The sequence below is a fragment of the Panulirus ornatus genome, chromosome 36, assembly GCF_036320965.1.
Source record: "Panulirus ornatus isolate Po-2019 chromosome 36, ASM3632096v1, whole genome shotgun sequence".
NCBI lineage: Eukaryota > Metazoa > Arthropoda > Malacostraca > Decapoda > Palinuridae > Panulirus > Panulirus ornatus.
In genome coordinates this window covers 14,022,273-14,045,679 of record NC_092259.1, presented here as the reverse complement: position 1 = coordinate 14,045,679, position 23,407 = coordinate 14,022,273, and the positions used below count along the sequence as shown (strand labels likewise).

General features: G+C 41.8%; 1 protein-coding gene across 1 annotated transcript in view; it reads left to right on the top strand.

The window, feature by feature from the left end:
* Parp1 (Poly-(ADP-ribose) polymerase) overlaps positions 1–23,407 on the top strand; it is a 497,767-nt gene that overhangs the window by 456,921 nt on the left and 17,439 nt on the right. Inside the window, exons 14-17 of the mRNA XM_071683522.1 lie at positions 789–892; positions 7,044–7,239; positions 12,471–12,593; positions 19,655–19,900. Of these exons, the coding sequence (XP_071539623.1) occupies positions 789–892; positions 7,044–7,239; positions 12,471–12,593; positions 19,655–19,900 (669 nt within the window). The remainder of the gene's footprint in view (positions 1–788; positions 893–7,043; positions 7,240–12,470; positions 12,594–19,654; positions 19,901–23,407) is intronic.

The following is a 23,407-nucleotide window of genomic DNA, read 5'->3' as shown; positions in this document are numbered from 1 at the left end:
ACCAATTATACCCTCAACTGCCACATTACTCACCTTCGCATTTAAATCACTCATCACTAAAATCCAGTCTCATGCATCAAAGCTGCTGACACACTCTCTCAGCTGCTCCCAAAACACTTGCATCTCATGATCTTTCTTCTCATGACCAAGTGCACATGCACCAATAATCTCCCATCTGTCTCCACTTACTTTCAGTTTTACCCACATCAATCTAGACCTTACTTTCTTACACTGTATCACATACCCCCACAACTCCTGCTTCAGGAGTAGTGCTACTCCTTCCTTAGCTCTTGTCCTCTCACCAACCCCTGACTTTACTCCCAAGACTTTTCCAAACCATCCTCCCCTTTACCCTTGAGCTTCATTTCACTCAGAGACAAAACATCCAGGTTTCTTTCCTCAAACATACTACCTGTCTCTCCTTTCTTCTCATCTTGGTTACATCCACATTCATTCAGACACCCCAATCTGAGCCTCCGAGGAGGATGAGCACTCACTGCTTGAGTCCTTCATCTGTTTCCCCTTTTTACAATTGAAATACAAGGAGGGGAGGGTTTCCAGCTCCCGCTCCTGCCCCCTATAGTCGCCTTCTGCGACACACAGGGAGTACTTGGGAAATATTCTTTCTCCCCATCCCTCAGGATATAATCTAGTGTTTTATATATTTAAGCTGCTGATACAATTCATCAACATTAGTCATATTATTGATTTTTTTTAAAGTCCTGATACTGATAATATTGATTGTTACATATTGATAAAAGTTTTGAAGTAAAGTTCCTTTTTTGCAGCGTGGGAGTAATATCTACAACTGTGTTCTTGGCTTGGTTGATATAGTGAGAGGAACAAACTCATACTACAAACTTCAGGTTCTAGAAGCTGATAATAAACGCAGGTTAGTTTTTCCTTTCTACACCGTTTAGAAGTGCTCTGATCTTGTACTGCCAGCTTTCATACCCAGGTCTTGATACGTCAATTACTGTGGTAGAATCACTTATGCTGAATATGCATTTGGTGCATCAACCAAACAATTTGGTGATGAAAAACAACAGGTAATTAAAGTTACTTTATTTAACCTTATTTATAATTGCTCTAGCACCAACTTCAATGAAAGTGTCGTGATGTTACCTGGGACCTCTTTTTATAAGTTCCTGCAGCCCAAGGCTGCATTATTTTGTGTAGCATGGAAATGTAGATTCCTTTGGAGTGAGAAGTTCTTTGACAAGAGTGTACTTCTAACATTACAGCTTTGGAAAATGTGACTTTTCACTGTGATGTAACCTTTTGCCGGCAGACTCCAATAAATCTAGTGCAGTTGGAGTTTTAAAGATTATTAATACTGAAATAAATGGTTGTCATTGCTGATTGGTTAAAATACTTAGTTGTTTCAGTTAAATAAGGGAACCTGAAAATATTCTCAAGTAGTCATATTTTCTTTTGTATTTTAGATGAATGCACTTTTCTTTGCACTGTTATTTGAAAACTAGTAAGTATCTTGAACCATTTCTCTGATGAATAATAGATTATTATTGAAATTATGTATCCTAAAGTGAGTGTAATAAAAAAACATTTTGTTTTCAGTTGATATATTTTTTAAATTATTCAGTAAGCTATTGGAGCCTGAACATGCAGGAGAGTGAGAGGCTTGCAAGGAGTAGAGTGAACTGGAATGATGTGGTGTACTGGACAGAATCAGGGCGTGTGAATCATCTGGGGTAAACCATGGAAAGGTCTGTGGGGGCCAGGATGTGGACAGGGAGCTGTGGTTTTGGTGCATTACACATGACAGCTAGAGACTGAGTGTGAACGAATGTGGCCTTTTTTGTCTGTTTTCCTGGCACTACCTTGCTGAAGCAGTGGAATAGTGATGTTGTTTTCCTGTGGGGCAGGGTAGTGTCAGGAATGATGAAGGCAAGCAAGTATGAATATTTTTTTTTTTTTTTTTTATACTTTGTCGCTGTCTCCCGCGTTTGCGAGGTAGCGCAAGGAAACAGACGAAAGAAATGGCCCAACCCCCCCTCATACACATGTACATACATACGTCCACACACGCAAATATACATACCTACACAGCTTTCCATGGTTTACCCCAGACGCTTCACATGCCTTGATTCAATCCACTGACAGCACGTCAACCCCGGTATACCACATCGCTCCAATTCACTCTATTCCTTGCCCTCCTTTCACCCTCCTGCATGTTCAGGCCCCGATCACACAAAATCTTTTTCACTCCATCTTTCCACCTCCAATTTGGTCTCCCTCTTCTCCTTGCTCCCTCCACCTCCGACACATATATCCTCTTGGTCAATCTTTCCTCACTCATCCTCTCCATGTGCCCAAACCACTTCAAAACACCCTCTTCTGCTCTCTCAACCATGCTCTTTTTATTTCCACACATCTCTCTTACCCTTACGTTACTCACTCGATCAAACCACCTCACACCACACATTGTCCTCAAACATCTCATTTCCAGCACATCCATCCTCCTGCGCACAACTCTATCCATAGCCCACGCCTCGCAACCATACAACATTGTTGGAACCACTATTCCTTCAAACATACCCATTTTTGCTTTCCGAGATAATGTTCTCGGCTTCCACACATTCTTCAAGGCCCCCAGAATTTTCGCCCCCTCCCCCACCCTATGATCCACTTCCGCTTCCATGGTTCCATCCGCTGCCAGATCCACTCCCAGATATCTAAAACACTTCACTTCCTCCAGTTTTTCTCCATTCAAACTCACCTCCCAATTGACTTGACCCGCAACCCTACTGTACCTAATAACCTTGCTCTTATTCACATTTACTCTTAACTTTCTTCTTCCACACACTTTACCAAACTCAGTCACCAGCTTCTGCAGTTTCTCACATGAATCAGCCACCAGCGCTGTATCATCAGCGAACAACAACTGACTCACTTCCCAAGCTCTCTCATCCCCAACAGACTTCATACTTGCCCCTCTTTCCAAAACTCTTGCATTTACCTCCCTAACAACCCCATCCATAAACAAATTAAACAACCTTGGAGACATCACACACCCCTGCCGCAAACCTACATTCACTGAGAACCAATCACTTTCCTCTCTTCCTACACGTACACATGCCTTACATCCTCGAATAAAAACTTTTCACTGCTTCTAACAACTTTCCTCCCACACCATATATTCTTAATACCTTCCACAGAGCATCTCTATCAACTCTATCATATGCCTTCTCCAGATCCATAAATGCTACATACAAATCCATTTGCTTTTCTAAGTATTTCTCACATACATTCTTCAAAGCAAACACCTGATTCACACATCCTCTACCACTTCTGAAACCACACTGCTCTTCCCCAATCTGATGCTCTGTACATGCCTTCACCCTCACAATCAATACCCTCCCATATAATTTACCAGGAATACTCAACAAACTTATACCTCTGTAATTTGAGCACTCACTCTTATCCCCTTTGCCTTTGTACAATGGCACTATGCACGCATTCTGCCAATCCTCAGGCACCTCACCATGAGTCATACATACATTAAATAACCTTACCAACCAGTCAACAATACAGTCACCCCCTTTTTTAATAAATTCCACTGCAATACCATCCAAACCTACTGCTTTGCCAGCTTTCATCTTCCGCAAAGCTTTCACTAAGTATGAATATATACATGTGTATATATGTAGATGCCTGTGTGTCGTTTTATTTATATATGTATCTGTTAATATGTAAATGTATGTATATGTGTATCCATGTGATTGGGGCCTGAACATGCAGGAGGGTGAAAGGAGGGCAAGGAATAGAGTGAATTGGATCAATGTGGTATACCGGGGTTGACGTGCTGTCAGTGGATTGAATCAGGGCATGTGAAGCGTCTGGGGTAAACCATGGAAAGCTGTGTAGGTATGTATATTTGCGTGTGTGGAAGTATGTATATACATGTGTATGGGGGTGGGTTGGGCCATTTCTTTCGTCTGTTTCCTTGCGCTACCTCGCAAACACGGGAGACAGCGACAAAGCAAAAAAAAAAAAAAAAAAAAAAAAATGTATCCTTATATGTATATCCCTAGAGGTGGAGGGAACGAGAAGTGTTGTGGGGTGGCGATGGGAATGAATAAAGGCAGACTATGAATTATGTGCATGTGTATATATGTATATGTCTGTGTGATTATATATATATGTATACGTTGAGATGGGAACTTAAGTGAAGGGGTTAATGGGGAGGTGATAACAAGTAGTGGTGATGTGAGAAGGAGATGGAGTGAGTATTTTGAAGGTTTGTTGAATGTGTTTCATGATAGAGTGGCAGATATAGGGTGTTTTGGTCGAGGTGGTGTGCGAAGTGAGAGGGTTAGGGAAAATGATTTGGTAAACAGAGAAGAGGTAGTAAAAGCTTTGCGGATGAAAGTTGGCAAGGCAGCGGGTTTGGATGGTATTGCAGTGGAATTTATTAAAAAAGGGGGTGACTGTATTGTTGACTGGTTGGTAAGGTTATTTAATGTATGTATGATTCATGGTGAGGTGCCTGAGGATTGGCGGAATGCTTGCATAGTGCCATTGTACAAAGGCAAAGGGGATAAAAGTGAGTGCTCAAATTACAGAGGTATAGGTTTGTTGAGTATTCCTGGAAAATTTTATGGGAGGGTATTGATTGAGAGGGTGAAGGCATGTACAGAGCATCAGATTGGGAAAGAGCAGGGTGGTTTCAGAAGTGGCAGAGGATGTGTGGATCAGGTGTTTGCTTTGAAGAATGTATGTGAGAAATACTTAAAAAAGCAAATGGATTTGTATGTAGCATTTATGGATCTGGAGAAGGCATATGATAGAGTTGATAGAGATGCTCTGTGGAAGGTATTAAGAATATATGGTGTACGAGGCATGTTGTTAGAAGCAGTGAAAAGTTTTTATCGAGGATGTAATCCATGTGTACGTGTAGGAAGAGAGGAAAGTGATTGGTTCTCAGTGAATGTAGGTTTGCGGCAGGGTTGTGTGATGTCTCCATGGTTGTTTAATTTGTTTATGGGTGGGGTATATAGGGAAGTGAATGCAAGAGTTTTGGAAAGAGGGGCAAGTATGCAGTCTGTTGTGGATGAGAGAGCTTGGGAAGTGAGTCAGTTGTTGTTTGCTAATGATACAACGCTGGTGGCTGATTCATGTGAGAAACTGCAGAAGCTAGTGACTGAGTTTGGTAAAGTGTGTGAAAGAAGAAAGCTGAGAGTGAATGTGAATAAGAGCAAGGTTATTAGGTACAGTAGGGTTGAGGTTCAAGTCAATTGGGAGGTAAGTTTGAATGGAGAAAAACTGGAGGAAGTGAAGAGTTTTAGATATTTGGGAGTGGATTTGGCAGCGGATGGAACCATGGAAGTGGAAATGAATCATAGGGTGGGGGAGGGGGTGAAAATTCTCTGAGCGTTGAAGAATGTGTGGAAGTTGAGAACATTATCGCGGAAAGCAAAAATGGGTATGTTTGAAGGAATAGTGGTTCCAACAATGTTATATGGTTGCAAGGCGTGGGCTATGGATAGAGGTGTGCGGAGGAGGGTGGATGTGCTGAAAATGAGATGTTTGAGGACAATATGTGGTGTGAGGGGGTTTGATCAAGTAAGTAATAATAGGGTAAGAGAGATGTGTGGTAATAAAAAGAGTGTGGTTGAGAGAGCAGAAGAGGGTGTTTTGAAATGTTTGGTCACATGGAGAGAATGAATGAGGAAAGATTGACCAAGAGGATATATGTGTCAGAGGTGGAGGGAACGAGGAGAAGTGGGAGATCAAATTGGAGGGGGAAAGATGGAGTGCAAAAGATTTTGAGTGTTTGGGGCCTGAACATGCAGGGGGGTGAAAGGCATGCAAGGAATAGAGTGAATTGGAACGATGTGGTATACCGGGGTCGACGTGCTGTCAATGGACTGAACCAGGGCATGTGAAGCGTCTGGGTAAACCATGGAAAGTTCTTTGGGGCCTGGATGTATTCTTCCCCCCCCCCCTTTATTTTGTCTCCCGCGTTTGTGAGGTAGCGCAAGGAAACAGATGAAAGAAATGGCCCAACCCACCCCCATACACATGTATATACATACGTTCACACACGCAAATATACATACCTACACAGCTTTCCATGGTTTACCCCAGACGCTTCACATGCCCTGATTCAATCCACTGACAGCACGTCAACCCCGGTATACCACATCGATCCAATTCACTCTATTCCTTGCCCTCCTTTCACCCTCCTGCATGTTCAGGCCCTGATCACACAAAATCTTTTTCACTCCATCTTTCCACCTCCAATTTGGTCTCCCACTTCTCCTCGTTCCCTCCACCTCCGACACATATATCCTCTTGGTCAATCTTTCCTCACTCATTCTCTCCATGTGCCCAAACCATTTCAAAACACCCTCTTCTGCTCTCTCAACCACGCTCTTTTTATTTCCACACATCTCTCTTACCCTTACGTTACTTACTTGATCAAACCACCTCACACCACACATTGTCCTCAAACATCTCATTTCCAGCACATCCATCCTCCTGTGCACAACTCTTTCTCCCCTATCCCCATAAAAGACAAATCCTTGCTAAATGTACTTTTATTTTTCTCTCAGGGTATAGACCTTCATAACTAACACACTAGTGATATACCTTGTATATTTATATATCTGTATGTAAGGTTTCCCCATGACAGCGGGAGAGTGGATGTGAATGATTCTGGCCATTTTTTTTTTTTGTCTGTTCCTTGCACTGTCTTTCTCCCCTATCCCCATAAAAAACAAATCCTTGCTAAATGTACTTTTATTGTTCTCTCAGGGTATAGACCTTCATAACTAACACACTAGTGATATACCTTGTATATTTATATATCTGTATGTAAGGTTTCCCCGTGACAGCGGGAGAGTGGATGTGAATGATTCTGGCCATTTTTTTTTTTTTTTTTGTCTGTCCTTTGCACTGTGTTTGCAAAATGATTTATTTTTATGCTATGTTGAATGTGTATTTGATCTCCCTTTCATAAGGCTGGTAGCTGGGGAGATGAATATGTGAAGCTAATATGATACCTATGGTCTGTAAAGGTGGTGGGTGTTTCGCTCATGGGGTCGCATTGGAACTACCATTGGCAACCACAAGCTAGAGGAACGAGAGGACCTTAATGATGCCATCACACAGTTTGAAGCTTTATATGAGGAGAAAACTGGCAATCGTTTCAATACTGACAACTACAAGAAAGTGCCTGGTTGTTGGTATCCTTTGGATATTGATTATGGCCAGGTAGGTATAAACTATCATATAGTTTGTAGTCCTTAGTTTTGCTTGTTAGTTTCTGATCTTTTTACTTATGCCTGTCATGTAGAGACCACATGTGTGCACTTGAGGACATTGTCTGCTCATGATGTTACTTAAGTGAAAAAGGGATAGGGGAGAAAGATTGCTTCTCACATATTCCCTGAGTGTTGTAAAAGGGGGTGTGAAGCAATTAGATGTATAGAAGAAATTATCTTGTGATTTGAGATGCCATGTAGAACTACTTTGAATATATTTAGGTCATCTTTGTCTCCTATTCTTAGGGATAGAGGAGAAAGACTGCTTACTTTATATTCACTGCATGTTGTAAAAGGGAACTAGAGTGGGTTTAAATGGGGAACTGAAAGCTCTGCCATCCTGTATTTCACTTTTTAAATTTGGAACTGATGAATGACCCAAGCGTGGAATGCTGATTCTCCATGAAGGCTCAGGCTAGGGTGTCTGAATGTGTGTGGATGTAAGTAGGATGAGAAGGGGGAGATAGCTTGTGTGTTTGAGGAGAGGAACCCTGCATTTTTATCCCTGAGTGTAACTAAGCTCAAGGGTGAGAATGGTTTAGGTATGTCTGTTGTGCATAGTCCTGGGTTAGTTAGTCAATAAAATGGGAATCTGGCTTAGGTTAAGGTGCATGTACATATAGGAGAGAAAGAATACTTCCCATGTACTCCCTGTGTTTAGTAAAAGGTGACTAAAAGGGGAGGGAGTGGGGGCAGGAAATCCTCCTCTTCAGTTTTAACTTTTCCAAAGGAAGGAACAGAGAAGGGTTCCAAGTGAGGATTTTCCCTCTTAGGCTCAGTCTTCTGTTCATAACACTACCTTTTTAACATGGGAAATGGCGAATATGTATGGGGATAGGGGAGGAAGAATACTTCCCACGTGTTCCCAGCTTGTCGTAGAAGGCGATTAAAGGGAGGCAAGGGGATGGGAATGGGGGCTGGAAACCCTCCCTTCCTTGTATTTCAGTTTATAAAAGCTGAAACAGAAGGACTCAAGCAGGGAGTGCTCATCCTCCTCAAAGGCTCAGATTAGGGTGTCTGAATGTGTGTGGATGTAACCAAGGTGAGAAGAAAGGAGAGATAGGTAGTATGTCTGAGGTAAGAAACCTGGATGTTCTGGATATGAGTGAAATGAAGTTCAAGAGCAAAAGGGGAAGAATAGCTTGGAAAAGTCTTAGGAGTAAAGTCAGGGGTTGATGAGAGCACAAGAGCTAAGGAAGAAGTCGCACTACTCGTGAAGCAGTTGTGGGAATGTGTGATAGTGTAGGAAAGTAAATTCTTGATTGATGTGGGTAAAACTGATCATGAGAGACAAGTATTTTGGGAGCAGCTGAGTGAGTGTGTCAGCAGCTTTGGTATACAAGACCGGGTATGAGTTATTGGTGATTTATATTTGAAGGTGAGTAATGTGGCAGTTGAGGAATAACTGCTGCACTTGGGATATTCATTGTTGTGAATGGAAATAGTGAAGAGCTTTTGAAGTTGTGTGCTGAAGACTGGTGATTGGGAATACCTGGTTTAAAAGAGAGATATACATCATAAGTATACATATGTAAGTAGGAAAGATGATCAGAGGGCATTATTAGATTAGTTAATTGATAGCCATGTAAAAGAGACACTTTTGGATGTTATTGTGCTGACAGAGGCAGCTGGTGGGATGTTTGATCACTATCTTGTGAAGGCAAATGTGAAGATTTGTAGAGGTTTTCGAAAAAGAAGAGAAAATGTAAGGGAGAAGAGAATGGTGAGAGTAAGTGAACTTGGAAAGGACACTTGTGTGAGGAAGTACCAGGAGAGATTGAGTGTAGAAGATTGAGTGTAGAATGGCAAAAGGTAAAAGCAAATGATATAAGGGGAGTGGGTGAGGAATGGGATGTATTCAGGGAAGCACTGATAGCATGTGCAGAAGATGCATGTATCATGAAAAGATGGCAGATTAGAAAGGGTAGTGAGTGGTAGGATGATGAAGTAAAGTTGTTATTGGAAGGGAAAAGAAAGGTGTTTGGATGATCCTTGTAAGGAAGGAGTGCAAATGACTGGGAGATGTATAAAAGAAAGTGGCAGGAGGTCAAGAGGAAGGTGCAAGGAAAGAGGGCAACTGAGAGTTGGGATGAGAGAGTATCATTAAACTTTAGGGAGAATAAAGTGTTTTAGAAGGAGGTAAATAACATGCTTAAGACATGAAAACAAATGGGAACATCAGTGAAGGAGGCAAGGGAGGATGTGATACAGGTAGTGATGAAGTGAGGAGATGGAGTGAGTTTTGAAGGTTTGTCGATTATGGCTGATGATAGTGGCAGATGTAGGGTGTTTTGTTTGGGGTGGTGTTTGAAGTGAGAGGGGTCCAGGAGAATGGTTTGGTTAAGAGAGAAGAGGTATTGAAAGCTTTGTGGAAGATGAAATCTGGCCAGGCGGCAGTTTTGGATGGTATTGCAGTTGAATTATTTGTTAAGAAAGAGGGTGACTGTGTTGTTGTTTGGTTGGTAAGGATATTTCATATTATGTATGGATCATGGTGAGGTGTCTGAAGATTGGCAGAATGCATGCCTAGTGACATTGTACAAAGGCAAAGGGGTTAAAAGTGAGTGTACAAACTGCAGAGGCATAAGTTTGTTGAGAATTTCTGGAAAATTGTATGGGAGGTTATCGATTGAGAGGGTGAAGGAATGTACAGAGCATCAGATTGGGGAGGAGCAATGTGGTTTCAGAAGTGGTAGAGGATGTATGGATCAGGTGTTTGCATTGAAGAATGTGTTTGAAAAATACTTAGAAAAACAGATGGATATCTTTGTGGTATTTATGGATTTGGAGAAGGCATATGATAAGGTTGATAGAGATGCTTTGTGAAAGGTCTTAAGAATATTTGGTGTGAGAAGCTGCTAGAAGCAGTGAGAAGTTTTTATCAAGGGTGTAAAGCATGTGTGCAAGTAGGAAGAGAGGAGAGCGATTGGTTCCCAGTGAAGGTCAGTGTGTGGCAGGGGTGTGTGATGTCACCATAGTTGTTTGATTTGTTTATGGATGGGGTGGTAGGGGAAGTAAATGCAAGAGTTTTGGAGAGAGGAGCAAGTATGCAGTCTGTTGGGAATGAGAGGTCCTGGGAAGTGATTCACTTGCTGTTTGATGCAAGAGTTTTGGAGAGAGGAGCAAGTATGCAGTCTGTTGGGAATGAGAGGTCCTGGGAAGTGATTCACTTGCTGTTTGCCGAAGATAGACCAATTATGGCTGATTCGAGTGAGAAACTGCAGAAGTTGATGACTGAGTTTGGAATTGTGTGAAAGGAGAAAGTTGAGAGTGAATGTGAATAAAAGCAAGGTTATTAGGTTCAGCAAGGTTGAGGGACAAGGAAGTTGGGATGTAAGTTTGAATGGAGAGAAATTGGAGGAAGTAAAGTGTTTTAGATATCTGGGAATGACCATGGAAGTGGAAGTGAATCTTAGGGTGGGGGAGGGGCCGAAGGATCTTGGAGTGAAGAAGGTGTGGCAAGAGAGAACATTATTTTATAGAGCAAAAATGAGTATTTTCGAAGGAATAGAATTTCCAACAATATTGTATGGTTGCAAGGCATAAGCTATAGATAGGGTTGTTTGGAGGAAGGTGGATATGTTGGAAATGAAATGTTTGAGGACAATATGTGGTGTGAGGTGGTGTATGTGAATATATTTATATGTAAATGATACAGCCCTGGTGGTTGATTTGGATGAGAAACTGCAGAAGCTGGTGACTGAGTTTGGTAAAGTTTGTGAAAGAAGAAAGCTGAAAGTAAATGTGAATAAGAGCAAGGTTATTAGGTTCAGTAGGGTTTAGGGACAAATCAATTGGGAGGTAAGTTTGAATGGAGAAAAACTGGAGGAAGTGAAATGCTTTAGATATCTGGGAGTGGATTTGGCAGCGGATGGATCCATGGAAGCGGAAGTGAGTCACGGTGGGGGAGGGGGCGAAGGTTCTGGGAGTGTTGAAGAATGTGTGGAAGGCAAGAACATTATCTCGGAGAGCAAAAATGGGTATGTTTGAAAGAGTAGTGGTTCCAACAATGTTATATGGTTGTGAGGCTTGGGCTATAGATAGGGTTATGCTGAGGAGGGTGGATGTGTTAGAAATGAGATGTTTGAGGACAGTATGCAGTGTGAGATGGTGTGGTTGAGTAAGTAATGAAAGCATAAGAGAGATGTGTGGTAATAAAAAGAGTGTGGTTGTGAGAGCAGAAGAGGGTACATTGAAATGGTTTGGTCACTTGGAGAGAATGAGTGAGGAAAGATTTATCAAGGGGATATATTTGTCAGAGGTGGAGAGAATGAGAAGTGGGAGACCAAATTGGAGCTGGAAGGATGGAATGAAAAAGATTTTAAGCCATTGGGGCCTGAACATACAGAAGGGTGAAAGGCATGCAAGGAATAGAGTGAATTGGAATGATGTGGTATACCGGGGTCGATGTGCTGTCAATGGATTGAACCAGGGCATGTGAAGCGTCTGGGGTAAACAGTGGAAAGTTTTGTGGGGCCTGGATATGGAAAGGGAGGTGTGGTTTCGGTGCATTACACTTGACAGCTAGAGACTGAGTGTGAACGAATGTGGCCTTTGTTCTCTTTTCCTGGCACTACCTCTTGGGGGGAGAGGGGGATGCTATTTCATGTGTGGCAAGGTGATGACGGGAATAAATAAAGGCAGCAAGTATGAATATGTACATGTGTATATATGTATATATCTGTGTATGTATATGTTGAAATGTATTGGTATGCATATGTGTGTGTGTGGGCATGTATGTATATACATATGCATGTGGGTGGGTTGGGCCATTCTTTCATCTGTTTCCTTGTGCTGCCTCACTAACACAGGAGACAGCGACAAAGTATAATAGATTAATAAAGAAATGTAAATGAGTGGATGCTGCCTTTCTTTGTCTGTTTCTGGCACTACCTCGCTTAGCAGGAAAAGGTGATCAAGTGTGATAAAAGGAAATCTTTTTTATAGATACTGTTTATGTATATACATGTATATGTGGTTGGGTTGGGCTATTCTAGTGTGATAAAAGGAAATCTTTTTTATAGATACTGTTTATGTATATACATGTATATGTGGTTGGGTTGGGCTATTCTTTCATCTGTTTCCTTGTGCTACCTTGTTAATGCGGGAGACAGTGACAAAGTATAATAATAATATAAAAAATAGATACTGTTTAATTGAAACTTGCTTGTTATTTAATAGGATAATGAGTCGGCAGTACCTCTCATACCAGGATTGAAAAGCAAGTTACCAAAGGCTGTTCAGGAGTTTGTTGCTCTCATCTTTGATGTGGATACAATGAAAAAATCACTAATAGAATTTGAGGTGAGTACTGGGGATGGCATGCCATCCCTGTGGTATTTCTGATAGAATTTGAGGTGAGTACTGGGGTTGGCATGCCATCTCCACAGTATTTTAAGTTCCCTAAATGTGTCCTGCTTCAGCAAAGTACCCAAGAAATTTTTCCCTTGCTTGTCTGTTGGCAATAATGGAATTGCATAATGCTAGAAATGCAACAGAAAGTAAATGGGAGCTTTTGATCATGCTAAAATATTTAGTTTTCATGTATGAGGTTTTTGGATATATTCACATTCCAGAGTTTTTTATGAAATATGCTGGAAAAACTTTGTCATTCTCATTGGACTTCTTAGATGAAGCTTTAGTGGGTCATCGGTTCTTTCATTCTCTAGATAAATGCAAGATTTAAGGTTTGCCATAATCTCCTCAAGTTTGTCTGTTAGCCTAACATTTTTATCTTGATTCCCATTTACATTGGGCGTATCAGTTTACTCAAATATATGTCAAGCCACATCCAGTATATTGAAGCGAAACATGGACTTTCTGTAGTGTATCAATACATCTTTTTTTCAGTTATATATATTGTACCTCTGCTTCCCAAAGCAAGGTTTGTTCATGGTCAGCCAACTACAAATAGACAAGAAAGCAGTTCAGCCTGTTATACCCCCATTTCTTTCCTTCACAGTCTGATAGAATTATCATACTGCAGTAATTGCATGACTGTGGTATGTAGATTATTATACACATTATATTAGTGCATCATTGTACCATAAGTAATGAGTAAGTTTTCTTGAGCCATCTTGCCTCCCTTCAAATGCTTTTTTGATATCTGTTGCCATTAGTATTATGCAGGACAGGGGTCTATATTCCTGACAAAAGATTTCCCTCAACTTAATTTATTTTTGAGGACTGTACTTGAAACAGCATACCATTAATATAGCATACACTATTATGCACTATAATATAGCATACACTGTTATTGGTGCATATGTACCTGGGCATGAGAAGAAAGATCATGAAAAGCAAGTGTTTTGGGAGCAGCTGAGTGAGTGTGTTAGTTGTTTTGATGCACGAGATCTGGTTATAGTGGTGGGTGATTTGAATGCAAAGGTGAGTAATGTGGCAGTTGAGGGAAACATTAGTGTACCTGGGGTGTTCAGTGTTGAAAATGGAAATGGTGAAGAGCTTGTAGATTTGTGCGCTAAAAAAGGACCGGTGATTGGGAATACCTGGTTTAAAAAGAGAGATTTACGTAAGTATACGCATGTAAGTAGGAGAGATGGCCAGAGAGCATCATTGGATTACGTGTTAATTGATAGGCTTGCGAGAGACTTTTGGATGTTAATGCGCTGAGAGGTGCAATTGGAGGGATGTCTGATCATTATCTTGTGTAGGCAAAGGTGAAGATTTGTAGAGGTTTTCAGAAAAGAAGAGAGAATGTTGGGGTGAAGAGAGTGGTGAGAGTAAGTGAGCTTGGGAAGGAGACTTGTGTGAGGAAGTACCAGGAGAGACTGAGTACAGAATGGAAAAAGGTTAGAACAAAGGACGTAAGGGGAGTGGGAAAGAATGGGATGTATCTAGGGAAGCAGTGATGGCTTGTGCAAAAGATGCTTGTGGCATGAGAAGCATGGGATGTGGGCAGATTAGAAAAGGTAGTGAGTGGTGGGATGAAGAAGAAAGATTATTAGTGAAAGAAGAGAGAGGTATTTGGATGATTTTTGGAGGGAAATAATGCAAATGACTGGGAGATGCATAAAAGAAAGAGGCGGGAGATCAAGAGAAAGGTGCAAGAGGTGAAAAAGAGGGCAAATGAGAGTTGGGGTGAGAGAGTATCATTAAATTTTAGGGAGAATAAAAAGATTTTTGGAAGGAGGTAAATAAAGTGCATACGATAAGGGAACAAATGGGAACATCAATGAAGGGGGCTAATGGGGAGGTGATAACAAGTAGTGGTGATGTGAGGAGATGGGGTGAGTATTTTGAAGGTTTGTTCACTGTGTTTGATGATAGAGTGGCAGACATAGGGTGTTTTGGTCGAGGTGGTGTGCAAAGTGAGAGGGTTAGGAAGAATGATTTGGTAAACAGAGAGGAGGTAGTAAAAGCTTTGTGGAAGATGAAAGCCGGCAAGGCAGCAGGTTTGGATGGTATTGCAGTGGAATTTATTAAAAAAGGGGGTGACTGTGTTGTTGACTGGTTGGTTAGGTTATTTAATGTATGTATGACTCGTGGTGAGGTGCCTGAGGATTGGCGGAATGCTTGCATAGTGCCATTGTACAAAAGCAAAGGGGATAAAGGTGAGTGCTGAAATTTCAGAGGTATAAGTTTGTTGAGTATTCTTGGGAAACTTTATGGGAGGGTATTGATTGAGAAGGTGAGGGCATGTACAGAGCATCAGATTGGGGAAGAGCAGTGTGGCTTCAGAAGTGGTAGAGGATGTGTGGATCAGGTGTTTGCTTTGAAGAATGTATGCGAGAAATACTCAGAAAAGCAAATGGACTTGTATGTAGCATTTATGGATCTGGAGAAGGCATATGATAGAGTTGATAGAGATGCTGTGTGGAAGGTATTAAAAATATATGGTGTGGGAGGCAAGTTGTAAGAAGCAGTGAAAAGTTTTTATCGAGGATGTAAGGCATGTGTACGAGTAGGAAGAGAGGAAAGTGATTGGTTCTCAGTGAATGTCGGTTTGCAGCAGGGGTGTGTGATGTCTCCATGGTTGTTTAATTTGTTTATGGATGGGGTTGTTAGGGAGGTGAATGCAAAAGTTTTGGAGAGAGGGGCAAGTATGCAGTCTGTTATGGATGAGAGAGCTTGGGAAGTGAGTCAGTTGTTGTTCGCTGATGATACTGCACTGGTAGCTGATTCATGTGAGAAACTGCAGAAGCTGGTGACTGAGTTTGGTAAAGTGTGTGAAAGAAGAAAGCTGAGAGTAAATGTGAATAAGAGCAAGGTTATTGGATACAGTAGGGTTGAGGGACAAGTCAATTGGGAGGTAAGTTTGAATGGAGAAAAACTAGTGGAAGGTGAAGTGTTTAAGATATCTGAGAGTGGATTTGGCAGCGGATGGAACCATGGAAGCTGAAGTGAATCTTAGGGTGGGGGAGGAGGCGAAAGTTCTGGGAGCATTGAAAAATGTGTGGAAGGCAAGAACATTATCTCGGAAAGCAAAAATGGGTATGTTCGAAGGAATAGTGGTTCCAACAATGTTATATGGTTGCGAGGTGTGGGCTATAGATAGAGTTGTGCAGGGGAGGGTGGATATGCTGGAAATGAGATGTTTGAGGACAATATGTGGTGTGAGGTGGTTTGATCGAGTAAGTATTGAAAGGGTAAGAGATGTATGGCAATTTTTAAAAAGTGTGTGGTTGAGAGAGCAGAAGAGGGTGTTTTGAAATGGTTTGGTCACATGGAGAGAATGAGTGAGGAAAGATTGACAAAGGGGATATATTTGTCAGAGGTGGAGGGAACGAGAAGTGGGAGACCAAATCAGAGGTGGAAAGATGGAGCGAAAAAGATTTTGAGTGATCGGGGCCTGAACATGCAGGAGGGTGAAAGGTGTGCAAGGAATAGAGTGAATTAGAACGATGTGGTGTACCGGGGTGGACGTGCTGTCATTGGATTGAACCAGGGTGTGTGAAGCATCTGGGGTAAACCATGGAAAATTTTGTGGGGCCTGGATAAGGAAAGGGAGCTGTGGATTCAGTGCATACACAAAGCTAGAGACTGAGTGTGAACGAATGTAGCCTTTGTTGTCTTTTCCTAGTGCTACCTCGTGCACATGCGGGGGGGAGGGGGTTTTCATTTCATGTGAGGCGGAGTGGCACGGGAATGAATAAGGGCAGACAGTATGAATTATGTACATGTGTATATATATGTATAAGTTGAGATGTATAGGTAAGTATATGTGCATGTGTGGACGTGCATGTATATACATGTTGGGAAGGATCACAATTTTGCGCGTGATCAAGATTTTATTCCTATGAGTCCACGGGGAAAATGAAACACGAAAAGTTCCCAAGTGCACTTTCATGTAATAATCACATCATCAGGGGAGATACAAGAGAGAAATATAAGTCAGTTGATATACATCGAGGAGACGAAGCTAGGATGCCATTTGGTAAACATGTTTACCAAATGGCGTCCTAGCTTCGTCTCCCCGATGTATATCAACTGACTGTTATATTTCTCTCTTGTATCTCCCCTGATGATGTGATTATTACACGAAAGTGCACTTGGGAACTTTTCGTGTTTCATTTTCCCGTGGACCCATAGGAATGTATATACATGTGTATGTTGGTGGGTTGGGCCATTCTTTCGTCTGTTTCCTTGCGTTACCTCGCTAACGCGGGAGACAGCGACAAAGTATAATAAATAAATAAATATATATATTATTCATTTATTAAACTTTGTCGCTGTCTCCTCCATTAGCGAGGTAGCACAAGGAAAAGACAACAAAGGCCACATTCGTTCACACTCAGTCTCTAGCTTTCATGTGTATGCTTTGAATCCACAGCTCCCTTTCCTTATCCATGCCCCACAATATTTTCCATGGTTTACCCCAGATGCTTCACACACTCTGGTTCAATCCAATGACAGCACGTCGACCCCAGTATACCACATCGTTCTAATTCACTCTATTCCTTGCACGCCCTTCACCCTCCTGTATGTTCAGGCCCCGATCTCTCAAAACTTTTTCACTCCATCCTTCTACCTCCAATTTGGTCTCCCACTTCTTGTTCCCTCCACCTCTGACACATATATCCTCTTTGTCAATCTTTCCTCACTCATTCTCTCTATGTGACCAAACCATTTCAATACACCCTCCTCTGCTCTCTCAACAACACTCTTTTTATTACCACACATTTCTCTCACCCTTTCACTACTTACTCGATCAAACCACCTCACACCACATATTATCCTCAAGCATCTCATTTCCAACACATCCACTCTCCTCTGCACAACCCTATCTATAGCTCATGCCTCACAACCATATAACATTGTTGGAACCAATATTCCTTCAAACATACCCATTTTTGCTTTCCGAGATAATTTTCTCGCCTTCCACACATTCTTAAATGCTCCCAGGACCTTTGCCCCCTCCCCCACCCTGTGACTTGCTTCCGCTTCTGTGGTTCCATCCACTGTTAAATCCACTCCCAGATATCTAAAACACTTCACTTCCTCCAGTTTGTGTCCATTGAAACTTACCTCCCAATTAACTTGTCCCTCAACCCTACTGTACCTAATAACCTTGCTCTTATTTACACTCATTCTCAGCTTTCTTCTTTCACACACTTTACCAAACTCAGTCACTAGCTTCTGCAGTTTCTCACCCGAATCAGCCACCAGCGTTGTATCATCAGCGAACAACAACCTGACACTAGGGCAGCAGGGCAGGGCAGGGCAGGCCACTCCTGGCTTGCTCCTCCCTGCAATAAAAACCTCTGACACCAGCTGGGCCATGATTTCCTCTCTACCCCGTAGCCAGCCAAGGTAAGTGGTTTTCCCCTCTGTCTCAAGCCCATAGCTTAGGATCAGTGTAAAGTGGCACTATATGAAACTCTATGGTGTTGAACTGCCTCTGTCATTTAGTTTCGAGTGTCATAGAGTATTGTAACTTGTCATAGAAGTGTCCAACGGTTAAGTGTATCTTGAATCATGTAGCTAGAGTCAAATTGTCATAAAGGAAAGAGACCTGGTTTGAAATCTTACCTGGAATATTGAACTCATGTTCAGTGTTAACATAAATGATTTGTGCCTGATTAATGTGCTTCTGTTATTTTGTACCCTTTAGTTCTTGGATTATAAGCAGTTTTAATGCCGGTGTTTAATTTAATCCCATGATTTTAAGATTGTGTCATCCATGTGCATAGTTAATGATTCTTCCCAGTAGGAGGATTCGTAACATAAGAATCCTATATATATATGTAGTGTTAATGGGATGGCCTTGATGAGGTACTCAGCTGCAAGTGCCATTTCAGCTAAAAAGCAAAGTAAGAAACTTGTTAAGAAGGATGTAAAGAAGTGCTTTTCCAGTATAAGAGTGATGGATGAATGAAATAAAAGTGAAAGAGGTTGCATTCAATGAGGACAGCACACATAAGTTGAAATGTTCATACTCCAGTAGAGAACATCCAAGAGACAGCCCTACAAGTACAGAAACTACTTTCCCATATGGTACAAATGGGTAATTACAAATTCTCTCTCTCTCTCAAGATAGCATCAGAAATAGTTAAACAACTGCCACAGTTGCACACATTCACAAGCTATCCAGAGCCTGCCATGCATGTCCAAGCCCCACAGATTGTTGCATGGTTTGCCTTGACCACTTTATATTCCCTGGTATAACCCACTGACACTTCATTGCCCCTCTTCTTGGTATATTACATCTATGTATTTCATTCTATTCCCTCTTTGCTTCTCAGTCTCCTGAGAGTTTATACCCCATAACCTCAAAACCTTCATTGCATCATTCCATCTCTTTGTGGGTCTTCCCCTTTTCCTTGCTACCTTTACCTCAGATATATAGATCCTCTTAGTCAGTCAGTCTTTACTCATGTTCTCCATGTGTTTGAACCAGGTTGATACTCCATAGTCAGTCAACCTCACACTACATATTATCCTCAGACATATCTTCAACTTGTTCACCCATGTGTTGTTTTGCTTTTAGGGCCCAACTCGCTTCCATACCATAATGTTGAGAATACCACAACTATAAATTAACCACCTTTATACCCAGACAGGTACTGACCTCTCCTTCCACTTTTTACTTGGTGCACCCAGGACCTCAGCTTCATCTGCCACCCAGTGACACACTCCAGGCCCCATGTTTCCATCCAGGGCTATATTCACTCCCAAGTACCTAAGGACTTCAATTTATGTAGTTATTTGTCATTCATATTACATTTACATCATCCTTTCGCATTACCTTACTTTTGTTACATTTACCCTGAACAGTTCATTCTCCTCTCACACACTTTCAAAACTTTAATACTACTGCATTAGCAAACTACATTACCAAACTTTGCTGTGGTTACAAAAATAGATGTTACAAAAGAATGCAATTTTAAAACTGTATAAACTTTCAGATTGATGTAAAGAAAATGCCCCTTGGAAAACTGAGCAAGAAGCAGATTGAAAGTGCATATAAAGTTCTCTCTGAAGCCTTAGACCTGATTGAGAAGCTAGAGAAAAAAACTGATGGGGAAGCATCAGGATCTAGTGCAGCAGCTAATGTTCAACTATTGGACTGTTCCAACAGGTTTTATACTCTCATCCCACACGACTTTGGAATGAAGAAACCTCCTCCTCTTAATGATTTGGACCTTATTAAGGTTAGTTTATGGTTTTTATTGTTTGTTATATGTTTTTATTAGGTAACAGTTGGTAGGCAGACACCAACCAGGGAGGTACATTATTGATACTGCACCCCTCAGTATCAGGAGGGTTAATGATTGCATAGTGAGCCAGCACTTCAGTGGTTTAGCTGGTTTCATTAGACCCAAGTACCTGTCTTTTCTTTCTGTCTCACCCACTCATGACCTGCTGATATTTTGTCCACAAACATAAACTTTCTCCTTTTGGGAAATTGGTAGGAGCAATAGACAGGTTGTATTTTTTTATTATTATACTTAGTCGCTGTCTCCCGCGTTAGCGGGGTGGCACAAGGAAACGGACCAAAGAATGGCCCAACCCACCCACATACACGTGTATATACATAAACGCCCACACATGCACATATACATGCGTATACATTTTAATGTATACATGTATGTTCAGGCCCTGATCGCTCAAAATCTTTTTCACTCCATCCTTCCACTTCCAATTTGGACTCCCACTTCTCCTTGTTCCCTTCACCTCTGACACATATATGCTCTTTGTCAATTTTTCCTCACTCATTCTCTCCATGTGACCAAACCATTTCAATACACCCTATTCTGCACTCTCAACCACACTCTTTTTATTACCACACATCTCTCTCACCCTATCATTACTTACTCGATCAAACCACCTCACACGACAAATTGTTCTCAAACATTTCATTTCCAACACATCCACCGTCCTCCACACAACCCTATCTGTAGCCCACGCCTCGCAACCATATAGCATTGTTGGAACCACTATTCCTTTAAACATTCCCATTTTTGTTCTCTGAGATAATATTTTCACCTTCCACACATTCATCAATGCTCCCAGAACCTTTGGCCCCTCTCTCACCCTGGGACTCGCTTCCGCTTCCATGGTTCCATCCGCTGCCAAGTCCACTCCCAGATATCTAAAACACTTCACTTCCTCCAGTTTTTCTCCATCCAAACTTACACTTACCTCCCATTTAACTTGTCCCTCCACCCTACTGAACCTAATAACCTTGCTCTTTTTCACATTTACTCTCAACTTTCTTCTTTCACACACTTTACCAAACTCGGTCACCAACTTCTGCAGTTTCTCACCCGAATCAGTCACCAGCGCTGTATCATCAGCGAGCAACAACTGACTCTCTTCCCAAGCCCTCTCATCCACAGCAGACTGCATACTTGCCCCTCTTTCCAAAACTCTTGCATTCACATCCCTAACCACCCCATCCATAAACAAATTAAACAGCCACAGAGACATCACGCACCCCTGCCACAAACTGACATTCACTGAGAACCAATCTTTTTCCTCTCTTCCTTCTTGTATGCATGCCTTACATCCTTGATGTAAGGTAGTAATATATATATATTTTTTTTTTTTTTTTTTTTTTTTTATACTTTGTCGCTGTCTCCCGCGTTTGCGAGGTAGCGCAAGGAAACAGACGAAAGAAATGGCCCAACCCCCCCCCCCCCCCATACACATGTACATGCACACATCCACACACGCAAATATACATACCTACACAGCTTTCCATGGTTTACCCCAGACGCTTTACATGCCTTGATTCAATCCACTGACAGCACGTCAACCCCTGTATACCACATCGCTCCAATTCACTCTATTCCTTGCCCTCCTTTCACCCTCCTGCATGTTCAGGCCCCGATCACACAAAATCTTTTTCACTCCATCTTTCCACCTCCAATTTGGTCTCCCTCTTCTCCTCGTTCCCTCCACCTCCGACACATATATCCTCTTGGTCAATCTTTCCTCACTCATTCTCTCCATGTGACCAAACCATTTCAAAACACCCTCTTCTGCTCTCTCAACCATGCTCTTTTTATTTCTACACATCTCTCTTACCCTTACGTTACTTACTCGATCAAACCACCTCACACCACACATTGTCCTCAAACATCTCATTTCCAGCACATCCATCCTCCTGCGCACAACTCTATCCATAGTCCACGCCTCGCAACCATACAACATTGTTGGAACCACTATTCCTTCAAACATACCCATTTTTGCTTTCCGAGATAATGTTCTTGACTTCCACACATTCTTCAAGGCTCCCAGAATTTTCGCCCCCTCCCCCACCCTATGATCCACTTCCGCTTCCATGGTTCCATCCGCTGCCAGATCCACTCCCAGATATCTAAAACACTTCACTTCCTCCAGTTTTTCTCCATTCAAACTCACCTCCCAATTGAATTGACCCTCAACCCTACTGTACCTAATAACCTTGCTCTTATTCACATTTACTCTTAACTTTCTTCTTTCACACACTTTACCAAACTCAGTCACCAGCTTCTGCAGTTTCTCACATGAATCAGCCACCAGCGCTGTATCATCAGCGAACAACAACTGACTCACTTCCCAAGCTCTCTCATCCCCAACAGACTTCATACTTGCCCCTCTTTCCAAAACTCTTGCATTCACCTCCCTAACAACCCCATCCATAAACAAATTAAACAACCATGGAGACATCACACACCCCTTCCGCAAACCTACATTCACTGAGAACTAATCACTTTCCTCTCTTCCTACACGTACACATGCCATACATCCATAAATACAGCCATAAAAACTTTTCACTGCTTCTAACAACTTTCCTCCCACACCATATATTCTTAATGCCTTCCACAGAGCATCTCTATCAACTCTATCATATGCCTTCTCCAGATCCATAAATGCTACATACAAATCCATTTGCTTTTCTAAGTATTTCTCACATACATTCTTCAAAGCAAACACCTGATCCACACATCCTCTACCACTTCTGAAACCGCACTGCTCTTCCCCAATCTGATGCTCTGTACATGCCTTCACCCTCTCAATCAATACCCTCCCATATAATTTACCAGGAATACTCAACAAACTTATACCTCTGTAATTTGAGCACTCACTCTTATCCCCTTTGCCTTTGTACAATGGCACTATGCACGCATTCCGCCAATCCTCAGGCACCTCACCATGAGTCATACATACATTAAATAATCTTACCAACCAATCAACAATACAGTCACCCCCCTTTTTAATAAATTCCACTGCAATACCATCCAATCCTGCTGCCTTGCCGGCTTTCATCTTCCGCAAAGCTTTTACTACCTCTTCTCTGTTTACCAAATCATTTTCCCTAACCCTCTCACTTTGCACACCACCTCGACCAAAACACCCTATATCTGCCACTCTGTCATCAGACACATTCAACAAACCTTCAAAATACTCATTCCATCTCCTTCTCACATCACCATCACTTGTTATCACCTCCCCATTTACGCCCTTCACTGAAGTTCCCATTCCACAGAGCATCTCTATCAACTCTATCATATGCCTTCTCCAGATCCAGAAATGCTATATACAAATCCATTTGCTTTTCTAAGTATTTCTCACATACATTCTTCAAAGCAAACACCTGATCCACACATCCTCTACCACTTCTGAAACCACACTGCTCTTCCCCAATCTGATGCTCTGTACATGCCTTCACC